The 12,652-nt window shown below is 40.3% G+C and overlaps 1 protein-coding gene across 1 annotated transcript; it reads right to left on the bottom strand.

Moving 5' to 3' along the window:
- Positions 1-8,088: 8,088 nt before the first annotated feature.
- On the bottom strand, positions 8,089-9,266 carry OTOR (otoraplin). The gene is made up of 3 exons (XM_030887002.1): positions 9,261-9,266; positions 8,543-8,681; positions 8,089-8,255 (listed from the first exon to the last, which is right to left on the bottom strand). The coding sequence occupies exons 1-3, from the start codon at positions 9,264-9,266 to the stop codon at positions 8,089-8,091; spliced, it is 312 nt and encodes a 103-aa protein (XP_030742862.1).
- Positions 9,267-12,652: the final 3,386 nt, after the last annotated feature.

The raw sequence follows: 12,652 nt of genomic DNA, 5'->3' as shown, positions 1-12,652 counted from the left end.
AAAATTTGAGTTTCTTTCCAAAGCCCCCAGATCTGGAGTTTTTGTTTTGTTTTAATGTTGCGATTGATCCTCTCTTAACGAGACTAAGATCCCTTTTTGTGTGGGAAGAAGAAAGATATCACAATTTGGAAAAGGCCCCAGACAGGTCTCCCGTCCAAATTCTCATCGCTCCACAACCCAACCCTTTTTCTTTAGGTAGTGATCAGTAAACTACTGGAACAATGTTGGGATATACAGTTTAAGAGTGTTGGAATTCTGAAAATCAATCTTGGGAAATTGGTTCTCTCTGACTTGGTTGTTTATTACTAATATAAGAGGATGGTACTAAAACTAACATGTGTGCATCTTTATGGTGCACACAAATCACCTGGGAACTTTACTGAAAATGATTCTGGTTCAGGAGACCTGCGGCAGGAGCTAAGAGTCTGCATTTCCAACCACTTCTCAGGTGATACGAATTTGCTGGTCCAGAGTCAATACTCTGCAGTCAGGGAGGTTAGATCACAATTGACCCCAGCAGATTCAAACCAATGACCTCCAAACACCTAGTCGGCTCGGTCTTGAGTTGGGGAGATGGTTGAGGGAATGGTTAAGGAATACTTCACTCTGAGCTCCTACGCAGCTGGAGCAGGGCCGAATAGAATGTGGAGGGGAAGGGGGTGTCTGAACGGAGATGGCTGCAAGGAAGAGAGAGCGATAGTAAATGAGACACAAGCAGTACAAGAAAGAACAAAATGTTCTAAAATTGACTGTGGTGAGGATTGTAGAACTCTTAATGTGATTGAACTACTGAACTATATGATGTGAATTATATGCCAATAAAACTGTTACAAAAACTAGTTCTACATGTACACATATGCTTGATACAGTTGATGTATGGATTGTTATAAGAGCTGTAAGAGCCGCCAATAAAATGATCCTTTAAAAAAGAGAAAAACTCGTTCTTTTTTCCCCCTGCATATCACATAGGCATAAAATATTAAAACCAACAATATTAGATATTCCTCAATGATATAATATCATCAGGTACACTAATACTACAACTGTAAGAGATTCCATCATTGTTCCCAGGTAACATCAGAGGTCCACTAAGTTTACATACAGGAGTCAAAGAACAGAGAAGAGAAATTATTTAGAAAGCATTAAAATTAAGACATTATCTGTATGTAATACCATGTCAGAGAAGAAATAAGCTGAAACAAATTCGCTGGTCTCAGTGACCCCACCTGAAATACATGGGACCCAGTCTCAAGTTGTGAGATAATCAGGTCAACAGAAAATAAAAGTGAATTGAACTTCTAACCTCAAGTAATATAACGCATTTGAAAGCAAAAGCTAGAAATTTCAGCCATAAAATTTTTGGTTGCTTTTCCCCCCCTTTCTCATGTTTTCTTTCCCTCTGCCACTTTTTCTAATTTTCTACTCACATAAGTCAATATCCTGGACAAAGTTAAAAAAAATTGATGTAAGTAAGTATGGTTTAAAAACAAATATAGGTTATTGTGTTAGACAGGGTTCTCTAGAGAGATAAAACCAAATTGCTGACAATTAAATATATTTATTTATAAAGATAATTAGATATATAACAAGAAATGAACTGTTAAATTATATACAGATAAATATAAGAAATGAACAGTTAAATTATAAGCACTACAAACGGCTAAGAGTTGTGAGAGACTAGCAGTCCTTCATCTCTCTGCTGCCAGATCGCCCTCTATTTATATAGTGAGGCTATCTCAGCACAGCAGCCAATCACAAGGCAGATCACCAACTGTCAACTAACCACCAGTCCCAACTGCCAGTCCCCAGCTCCAGAGATGCCTTAAAGGGACCTCAACTTACAAGACACGTTCCACAGGCTAGGCATCCCACAGGTAGTGTAGCCTATAAATTGAGGCAAAGAACGAGCAAGGCAGCCGCACACTGGTCCGATGATCAAAGAGCAAGAGACAAGAAAGACGAGGCTCACTGAGCCATTATCTCTCCGCCCTTCAGTTAATCCTACTTGTATTTATCAGCCAGGCTGGCATAATAAACTATATCAGTTATTTATTTAAAATTATATTTAACAAAGAGAAACTTGGATTAAAAATAAATGAACTCCAAAATTATGAAATAAGTATCATTCAAAGTACAACTACTTAAAATAAATGTACTCAAACAAAATTTTAGTTTCCATTTGATAGATTCACACAAAAACTAAAACAAAATGAAGGCAAATGAGGTCGTTGGACGATGTTTTGCATTTAGCTCCAGGAGAACAGCTTCCACTCTTCAAGACAACCACCCGATACAGAGCTCAAAGATGGCCTTGTATTTCTTACCTGGGTTTGTAGGGTCATAGGGTTTTAGAAAAAGTATAGTCTTTAGGGGCTTTGTGGCTTTGCTCCCATTGCTGATCTGCTATGTTCCCTTCTTGGTTCACCCCTCTGCAGGGGTTTCACACATGACTAAGACCCTGCTGTGTGTCCCCAGTACTGTCCTCTGTTGCAGTATGCTCCAGTAAGAGGACACCATGCCTTGAGCTGTTGTTGACCCTACAGTCCTCTCTGTGCCTTAGCAGCTCCGTGCAGGGGCGTTATCCTCCAGGCTTGGTGTGCCCATACGGGTTCTAGACTCTCCCTTTCTCTTTTTCCTTCTTGGTTTGCTACCATGTGGCTGTGGCATGTCAGCCCTGCTCCCCAAACTGTAGGTTTAGTTTTGTTCTCTGTAGCACATACTTCTTTAGTTAAAGTTTATTGTGAAAACCTGGCTGATAAACACATGTGGGGCTCATTGAAGGGCATAGAGATAAAGGCTCCGTGAGCCTTGCCTTTCTAGTTCTGGGGTCTCTTGCTTTGTGATGGTCGCACCAGGGTGCAGCTGCCTTAGCCAGTTCCCTGCTTCAACTGGCAAGGCTCACTTCCTGCAAGACCTCCCCAAGGAGAAGCCTCATGGACCTACCCCAATGCAGCCCGGGGTGCTGGAACACCCGTGTAGAGACCCCTGCCAGCACTGAGATGTTTACACACTTACTGATTGGGCTTTCTTCCTGCAGTCAACATCATTGCGTCTGATTTGTGAGATGGAGGAGGACTTTGTGAATTGGTGTCGGACATATGGGTTAATGTTGGACTTGTGGGTTTGGGCAGCACTGGGTCTGGATGTTTTCTTGATGTGCAGTTAACCTTTATATAAAACTGTCTCTTATATATAAGTTTCCGTAGATTTGTTTCTCTAAAGCACCCAGATTAATACACTTATAGTAAGGAAGTCAGTTTGGCTAATTGGGCCCAGCCTTGTTGTAGCCCAATCTTTTTATGGATTTCTCCATGTTAGACTTCAGGCCAGGAGGGGAAGCTCCAGGAATTCCCCCCGGTCCAGTGGAGAGATAGTCATAAAGGTTAGTGGACAGACCTGGAATTATGTGTGGTTTTTTTCTCTTTTTCTCTATCTTTTTTTTTTCTTTTGGTCTTTGATATTGTTGGCTTGCCTACTTATTATATAACACAACCATGCAAAGCAAGCTCGAGGAGAAAGCAAAAGGACCAACAGTCTTGGAGGGACTTGAGGGAGGAGGTGGGGAAAGGGAGCAGTGTGCAAATAATGCCAGAGACAGAGAAACAACTAGGGAATTAAAACCAACAACAAGGAGGACATAGAGACCCTGGGGGTGTTGGAGCAAACAGCAATCTAGCAGAGAGGAATTACTAAGAGGCGTAAGTAGTGATGGTGGGGCAGGAGGAAGGTTAAAGGAAACAGGAACGATCTAGGAAGCAAAGCTATGGATAGAGGTATAAACATAGGTGTGTACATATGTAAATACATTAATTCCTAAAAATAGAGGTATTGGACTAGGAACATATATTTATATGGCAATAAACTGAGATAGTGGATAGACTTCAGGCCTCTGCTCATGCCCTCCCTCAATGCAAGAACACTTTGTTCTAACAAACTGATATTCTGTGATGCTCACCCTCCTGGCAAAATTGCTGAAGACAAAATAGGTGCATAAGCAAATGTGGTGAAAAAAGTGGATGGTGCTTGGCTATCAAAAGATATAGCATCTGGTGTCTTAAAGACTTGAAGTTAAAACAAGTGGCCATCTAGTAGAGAAGCAACAAAGCCCACATGGAAGAAGTTCTCATGAAAGAAGCACACCAGCCTGTGTGATCATGAAGTGTCGATGGGAATACGTATTAGATGTTCAAAAACAAGCAACCAAATTGATCTGAAGTAGCTTGGATGTAGTGGAGACCCAAAACTCACCTGCAAGATAATTGGACAGTCCGTCTCAGAAGGGTCACATGACAGGGATGGTAAATCCAGGGTATGTTACAGAAGTGATATACATAACTATCCTCTAGTTCTTTAGGATTTCCTCTCCTTTCTATTATGGTTTGTATCTGTTTTACATCCTTAATCATGCTAGATTTGTGTGTGTGTGTTTATTTGTATAATTAACATAGCTCAGTACATGAAAGCCAAGATAGATAACTCTTCAGAAACAGTAACAAGAGTAATTGTTCCCTGAGGGTATGGGAAAAGGGGTGGTGGTGGTGAGGAAGTGGGGGAAGGGAGAACTGATAGCACTGATGACTGTATAACCCTACTGGAGGGGAACAAAAAACAGACACATTGGATGATGTAAGATATGACCAAAAAATAAGGGTTCCTGATAGGTATGTCAGGGGAGGGAGCGGATAAGGGAGAGCTGGTATCAAGTAGTTCAAGAAGAAAGAAAATATTTTGAAACCGATTGCAGCAGCAATTTCACAATACTGCTTGATGTGATTGAACTATGGAATGTTATGATATCAGTGAGAGCTCCCAATAAAATGATTTTTAAAAAAACAAGAACAATTGAAAAAAAAAAAAAAAGGATTTTTCCAGAATGCTCTAGTTTTATTAAATGCAGGTGCTTTAATTTTTTCCAAATGTAACTTTATTAAATAAGTGTAACCATAATAAGACTCAGTTAATGTTATTTTGGATTTTATCTTTCTTTGTGATTTGGTTCCATTCTAAGAACACTTAGACCTAAACCAAAAGGGCAAAGGGGCGGGCATACTTTGTCATCAGCAGTAATTATAAATGTTCCTTAAAACTTTATTAGTTCTGAAGCGATTGCTGGAAGTTGGGGGATTTGACGTATCACAGAAGGTACATGAAGCATCTTTTAAATCAGCTCACATTACCCCAGCTCATGTGAGTCCTCCTTGGCCCCTCTGAGATGCTTACTATGGACACTTCCCTGTATACACGCTGCCCTTGGACCAAGGGGCTGCAGACACAGCTCATCTTCATGACCATTACCACAGACCTGAGTGCTCCTCCAATACAGAAACAGTTGGAGTAAAGCTAAAATAAATTTTCTTCTGAGAAATTTTCATGCATACCTCTTTATTGAGAGCGTGAAATTATTACGTAACTATGAACGCCTCCCTTTTCACTCCGGATTCCAGAGGGCTCAGAGATAAATTTGAAGTTCAGGTATAGGCACTGGGCCCCAATCTTGTGGTCTCACCAACTTATCATTACTTTATGGAGGAGTTCCTAGGTGTTACAAACAGCTAATATGCTTGCCTGCTACCTGAAAGGATGAAAATTAGAGGCCACCCCAGAAGCACCTTGGAAGAAAGACCTAGCAATTTATTTCTGAGGGGAAAAAAAGTCATTGAAAAGCCTATGGAGAATGTATCTGCTCTGACCCACACAGGAGATCAACATGAATCTGAATTAACTCTGAACAAGTGGCACTGGTTTTTATGTTATACCGTCTTGCGAGTTGTCTGAAAACTTTTTTGGAGCTTATACATATATACAACAAAGTTAAAAAAGGAATATTTTATCCTAGCGGTATCATATCTCTCAAATGAACATATATTTAAATGATTTGACTATTACTTGAGACCCTGTCTTCGGTGATACAGGCAAGTGCAGCAAACCGCCTGCTTTCTTCCTCTCTAGCTGCCTCGTCACATTGAATGTTTTAACTGAAAGAAGCAGAAACTTTGGAATTAAAGAGGGTGCTAAAGTACCCTAAAAGAATACAGAAACATATATGGACTGCCAACACTGATGCTTTCTACTTGATAGATCCTCTTAGACATTTTAAAATAAGATTCAAACTGTATTTGGCTCTCTTGACAAAACATCATAGTAACCTATGTTTGGCTTTGTTAAGAAACTTCATTTCTTAAAAATGAAATTTTAGCACATATGTATGATTTTGGGGGGTGAGGTAGTTTATTGTGCCAACCTGCCCGAAAAACATATGTGGGGTTAATTGAAGGGCGGAGGGATAAATGGCTCGGCGAGCCTCGCCTTTGGAGTTCTCTGGTCTGTTGCTTTGTGATGGTTGCACCAGGGTGTAGCTGCCTTGGCCAGTTCCCTGCTTTAGCTGTGAAGTTTGACTTCCTGCAACACATCCCTGAGGAGAAGTCATGTGGACCCACCCCGATGCAGCCCTGGGTGCTGGAGCACCTGTGTGGAGACCCTTGCCAGCGCTGAGATGCTTACACATTCACTGACTCGGATTTCCTCCTGCAGTCGGCATCATAGTGTGTGTTTTGTGAGATGGAGGAGGACTTTGTGTGTTGGTGTTGGACATATGGGTTAATGGGTTAATGTTGGAATTGTGGGCTTGGGCAGCACTGGGTTGGGATGTTTTCTTGATGTGCACTTAACCTTTATATAAAACTCTCTCTTATGCATATTAATTTCTGTGGATTTGTTTCTTTAAAGTACCCAGACTAACACATTATGGTACTTTGGGGGTGGGGTACTAGAGAACAAATCATAAGATGGAGAGTAGATGTTTGTTTGACCTCTCCCTCATGGTAGCTTTTCTTTGTCTAGCCAGAGGTCAGATAAAGCCACACTTTACTCAATTGTTTCCTGGGGAAAAATATGGGAAGTATGAAAATAGAAAGTTTGTAAGCCCACTTGCTTTTAGCCATTAAAATGTGATCTTTAGATGGGTTTAGGCCATGCCTGCAAAGAAAGCTTTGAAATATATATGCCCCACCCAGTGCTTTGGAGTACTCAGGAGCCAGTGGTCTTTGTCAGAAGCTGGAAAAAATCTGGAACCAAGAAGAAAACTCCTCTCTGGGACTGAATGTTAAAGGGAGCCTGTGAGCAGGCTGAAATGCTTGCTAAGTGACCACCTGGATCTACTTGTTGAGTGGAAGTGGGAGAAATGCAGGTTGAGTTTGGCCACTGATACCTGTGGACTTGGTTTACAGGGGAAAACAAAGAAGAAAATGAGAGTGGGTTGACTGGTCTAAAGTTCATGACCAAGCACGAGGGGGCAAGGCTTGTTGAGTATTGGTGAGAGCCCATGGTCTAAAGGCAAGGCAACCAATGGGCTCCCTGTGGAGGCTGAGGGAGGCAGCCACATTGAGTTGACCAGAACCCACCAGATGGAGATTTTTGAGCCTGTGAACTGGTGCATATTATTGCTGACTTTATGGATGGCCTGTCCAGATTTGACTTTGCTTATGGATGCAGACTTCATAAGGTTACAACTGGAATGAAGACTCTTCATGTCAAAAATATGATTGTCTTCTCAGAGAACTGGGTTGATGTAAGTGGGCAGTATATAAATTGGATACTCAAAATTGGGGGGATAAAGGCATTAAGTGGTTGGCTTACAAACTTTCATAGGTGGGGGAGCATATTCACAGGATAATAGGATTAAGGTGTAGATATTACTTAATTGCAATTGTGAGGCTAAAGAATTATGTACACGTGCCAAGTTGGCAAGGGTTGAATTGAGGTAGTTTATTGTGCCAACCTGGCCAGGATATACATTTATAATCTCAACATTTTTCTGAACGGTTTTTAAAGCTTAAAATACATTAAACATGGGTAATAGAAGAAATATCATGAGCAACCTATATCAAGACATGTATATTTTCTTTTTTTAAAAAAATTTTTTAAAACATTTTATTAGGGGCTCATACAACTGTTATCGCAATCCATACATACGTCAATTGTGTAAAGCGCATTTGTACATCATTCTCAAAACACTTTTCTCCACTTAAACCCCCAACATTAGGTCCTCATTTTCCCCTCCCTCCCTGCTCCCCCCGACATGTATATTTTCTAGTAATCTCCTACGCTGCCAGCCCCAAACTCTCCAGCTGCATTTTCTTTTACCAGCTTTGAAAAAATACAAATCTGCTGCCAGGTGTTTTTGTTTTTTTTAACATTTAGTGAGTCTACAGTCTGTGCCTCTGTAACTTCTTGAGCTATGGCCATCAAAATCATACCTGTTGGGAAAAAATTGAAATGATTGCATTTTAGGCCCCTGCATTTTATAACATTAATAAAAAGGCAAAGCACATTACAGAGTTGGTAGATCAGGGTGACCCAGACCTCAGAACACATGGCTCAGGTTCAATTCAAGAAGAGTAAAATAACTAAGGCTTAAAGCAGCATCTGCCAAAACGTTAGACAAGCAAATTCTCCAAATAAAGAAACCACACGGACAGAAACAAGTGAATGTGTTTTCAGTTACAAAGTAGAAAGATGAGGAGAACGCAGAAACAATTCTTACAGGCACACTTCTCTTCTGTACAGAGCTTCTTGGAAGCAAGCCTGTCCATAAGTGCTCCATGCACAGTGCAAATGGCTATAAGACCTGGGAGGAAAAGCAAAAATCTTCTTTGGCCATTTTTCTTTTCTGATGGTTTTTGCTAGTTCATTTGGATTGGAAATGGGGCAGACTTCAATGCTCATTCCTTTTATGTGAAAACGGAATGCCTGAGTAGAGGCCTTTGGCCAGTGGGAAGGTGTCCACTGCCCTCTGGCTTTCACTAAACCATCTACTGGCTCTAGGATTTATTTAGCATCTGATTTTCAAGAACATCAAAATCCATGTCTCTTAATACACAAAAACGCCTCCGAATGGACTACTCTTAAATCCACTCCAGCTCTAGTTTTTTCCCCCTTTTCTTTTATACTTCTATTGTAAATTAGATGGGAGTTTACATAGCCCATTATTATATTTTTATTCTACAACTTCAGCAATTTATCAACTCTCCCCATAACTTGCCCACCCCACTTTTTCCCATCTCACTTCTGTCGACTTTTAGCCTCCCTTTCACCAAATCAACACCTGCCTTCCCCTCTACCTTATCACTTCCCCATCACCGCCTTCCCCTCCTACCTCTGGGAACCATCGAAAGCTGTTTTGTTTATTGGTCAGCATGATAAATTTCACCTTAATTTTTTATAATAGTGGTCCCATAAGATATCTGTCCTTTGTGTTTTACTGACATCGCTCGACGGGGTCCTCTACATCCATCAATCTCATGAAGTGTTCCATAGTTTCAACATTATTCTTTAGTGATGTGTAGTATCCCACTGTTTTATGTTCCAAAGTTTATTTATGCATTCTTTGATGGAGGGAAATTTGCGTTATTTCCATCTCCTTGCTATTGTGAATTAACATAAGTGAGTATGTATATATATATATGCTGGCAATGCTGTTCCTTAAAAAAAAACAAAACTTTTTATTGTGAATTAGGCAGGGCTTTATATTTCAGATCATCCTTTTGTATTTAAACAACTTATTAAGCAACATATCAAATAACATCAAAAAAGTTTGTCCTTAGGTATTCCATATTAACCTAATTACATCTGCCATAATCAAGTTTAGAATACTCTGATATAAAGGATATTCACATCCCTTGACTATGGTCAGAAAGGCTTAATCCATGTAGGGATCTTTGGCTTCCACTGTCATCCATAGCCTTCTGCAAATTGGGTGTTCACAATTTAAGCTCCGATTTCATTCCCTCCTTTCAAATTGGATTTTCTTATTTATTATCCTTGGATTACACAGCCTGGTTGGTATCTTTCTCCATGTGGACTTAGTTGACACCACAGTTAGATGGCTGCTTGTTTTAAGACAAGCCTTTAAGACTCCAGACACTAATCTTTTTGATAGCCAGGCACCATCTACTTTCTTCACCACATTTGCTGTAGCACTATGAGGGGGTACCCCCAAAATAATGGATTTTTTTTCAAAGCTATGAATTAAATTTTTTATATAAAATAACCTTATCACCTTCAACATACTCTCCATTACCCTTAATACATTTGTCAAATCTGCAATTCCATTATTGGACACATTTTTCAAACTCATCTGCTTGGATGGCTGACAGCACCTCCCTCTTTTTTTTCCTTCACCTCTTCTACATCATCAAATTGCTATCTCTCATGACCCTCTTCATTTGCAGAAACAAAAAGAAGTCACAAGGAGCAAGGTCAGGTGAGTAAGGTGTGTGGGGCAAGAGAGGCATGCTGATTTTTTTTTTTCCAAAAACGGGTGCACTGAGATGGCTGCAAGAGCAGGTGCATTGTTGTGGTGGCAAAAACAGTCTCCAGTCTGCCACAAATCAGGTTGTTTTTTATCACACACTGTTATGCAGAACCTCTAAATAGAAAGCTCAATTAACAGTCTGACCTGGTAGAATGAACTCCAAATACACTATCCCCCTCATTTCAAAAAAACTAATGTGCATCATCTTGATCTTTGATTCCACTTTACAAGCTGTTCTTGGGTGTGATGATGATGGCATCTTCCACTGGCTTGATTGATGTTTGCTTTCAAGGTTTTAAGAATAGCACCATGTCTTGTCACCATTAATGACCTTGTAAAAAACATCTGGGTCACTTTGGACCTGTTCTTTCAAAGCAAGGCATGTACCTCTCGGCGTTCTTTTTCCTGGTCAGTCAGAACCTGAAGTATATATTTTGCAATGCCCTTTCTTATTACAAAATCTTTGGCTAAAATTTGTTAAATGAAGCTCCAAAATAGTCCAGATTACTTCCCAATCTCTTCAATATCTGTCGTTGGTCTTTGAGCACAAATGCATGAATTTCGTTGACATTTTTGTCTCTTTGGAAAGTTAACAGAGACACAGAATGAGGTTTGTCATCAATCGACATTTCAATTTTTTGAAATGAGAAAACCACTCATACACAAGTTTTTTCCCATAGTGCTGCCCTTGTACACTGTGTTCAGCATCACAACAGTTTCTACAGCATTTTTACCAAGCAGGAAACACAATTTCACAGTCACACAGTGTTCTCTTAAACAGGCCATCACAAGAAAAGGAGGTTCCAGTGAAACTGCCTTTATGGAAAAATTCACTGTGACCAAAGAACCTTCCCAGGTGACGCCACTGGGTGCACTAACTCAGAGTGAGTTGCTTGATGCTCACCTAGAGGGAAAAGTGCATACTACAAAACCTCTGTTTTAGTGATTATTATACAACTATTTTAATATGAATGAATTATGGAAATATATGATGTGTGAATTATATCTCAATAAAGCTATTTTTAATAGCTTGTCCTGCCACCTTTTTAAAACAAATCATTTTATTGGGAGCTCATACAATTCTTATCACAATCCATACATACATCCATTGTGTCAAGCACATATGTACATTTGTTGCCATCATCATTTTCAAAACATTTGTCTTCTAATTGAGCCCTTAATATCAGCTGCTCATTTTCCCCCTCCCTCCCCACAGCCCCCTTCCTCATGAACCCTTCACAATTCATAATTCATAAATTATTATTATTTTGTCATATGTTACACTGTCCTACATCTCCCTCCACCCTCTGCTGTCCATCCCCCAGGGAGGAGGCTATACGTAGATTCTTGTAATCGGTTCCCCCTTTCCACCCCACATTCCCTCCTTTGAGCAATTTTCAAATATCAATTTATACTCGACACATAACCATACACCCCTCTACAGGGGGAAGAACAGAAAACATGGGGGGAGACAGTGGTCAGTGTGAGAGATGAAAATAACAACAATGTACAATCTGTCAGGGGGTTATGAGGGTGGGGGGCAGTCGGAGAGGGACAAAGAACAAAAAAAGAGGAGCCGATACCAAGGGCCCAATAAAAAGTAAATTTCTAGAACAGAATGAAGGCAACATATATACAAACATGCCTAATTCAATCAATGTATGGCTCGTGATTCAATGTATGGATTTTTAAAATAATTTTTTTAAAAGATACATACAAAAAATCAATTTATAACAATCCTCGGTTGCTGCTGATGTCAATTACTCAAGTCATAAAGAAAAATGAATGCTGGGATCTCTAATAAAAGAGATGAAAAATTTTAAAAACTGAAAAAAAGTGTAAGGGTCTATCATCAGGTCTGATGATGCCTCCTTGGGGTGTGACTTTCTTAGAGAACTCTGGGAACCTCTCCCCTCCTTCTCCCAACCCTTCACCTTGTTGCTTGATGGGACTCTGTCCCTGACTCTGGGAGCTAACAGTGTTCTGCCAAGTTTCCGCCGACCTTGTACCGGCCTGGGATCTTCCTGCATTCTGCATCATTGCACGTAGCTACATCAGTCTGAAGAGGGACTTAGAGACTTGAATTGGACTGGGGTTGGGATGCCTTCTTCATATATAATGACTTCTTGATATAAAGCTCTTCTTTGACACAGATGAGTGTCACTAGATTTGTTTCTCGAGTCAACCTGGTCTAACACATAGTCTGAGTGGAGGTTTCTGGGTCATGTGGCATTTCTACTACCAGTTGTTGGGAGACATACCAGGCCGCTTTCCAGAGCAGTTGTATAGTTTTTACAGTCCCACGGCACAGTGTGAGTGTTCCAATCTCTCCACCCTCTC

The sequence above is a fragment of the Echinops telfairi genome, unplaced genomic scaffold (assembly GCF_000313985.2).
Source record: "Echinops telfairi isolate 266 unplaced genomic scaffold, ASM31398v2 ScPeMD7_5592;HRSCAF=6446, whole genome shotgun sequence".
NCBI classification, from domain to species: Eukaryota; Metazoa; Chordata; class Mammalia; order Afrosoricida; family Tenrecidae; genus Echinops; species Echinops telfairi.
The sequence above is the reverse complement of the archived record's forward strand: the minus strand, read 5'-3'. Positions and strand labels throughout refer to the sequence as shown.

Coding starts and splice junctions, on each gene's coding strand:
- OTOR (XM_030887002.1), bottom strand. Junction 8,256..8,542: donor TACAGAAGAGAAGTGTGCCT/GTAAGAATTGTT, acceptor TTTTCCCAACAG/GTATGATTTTGATGGCCATA.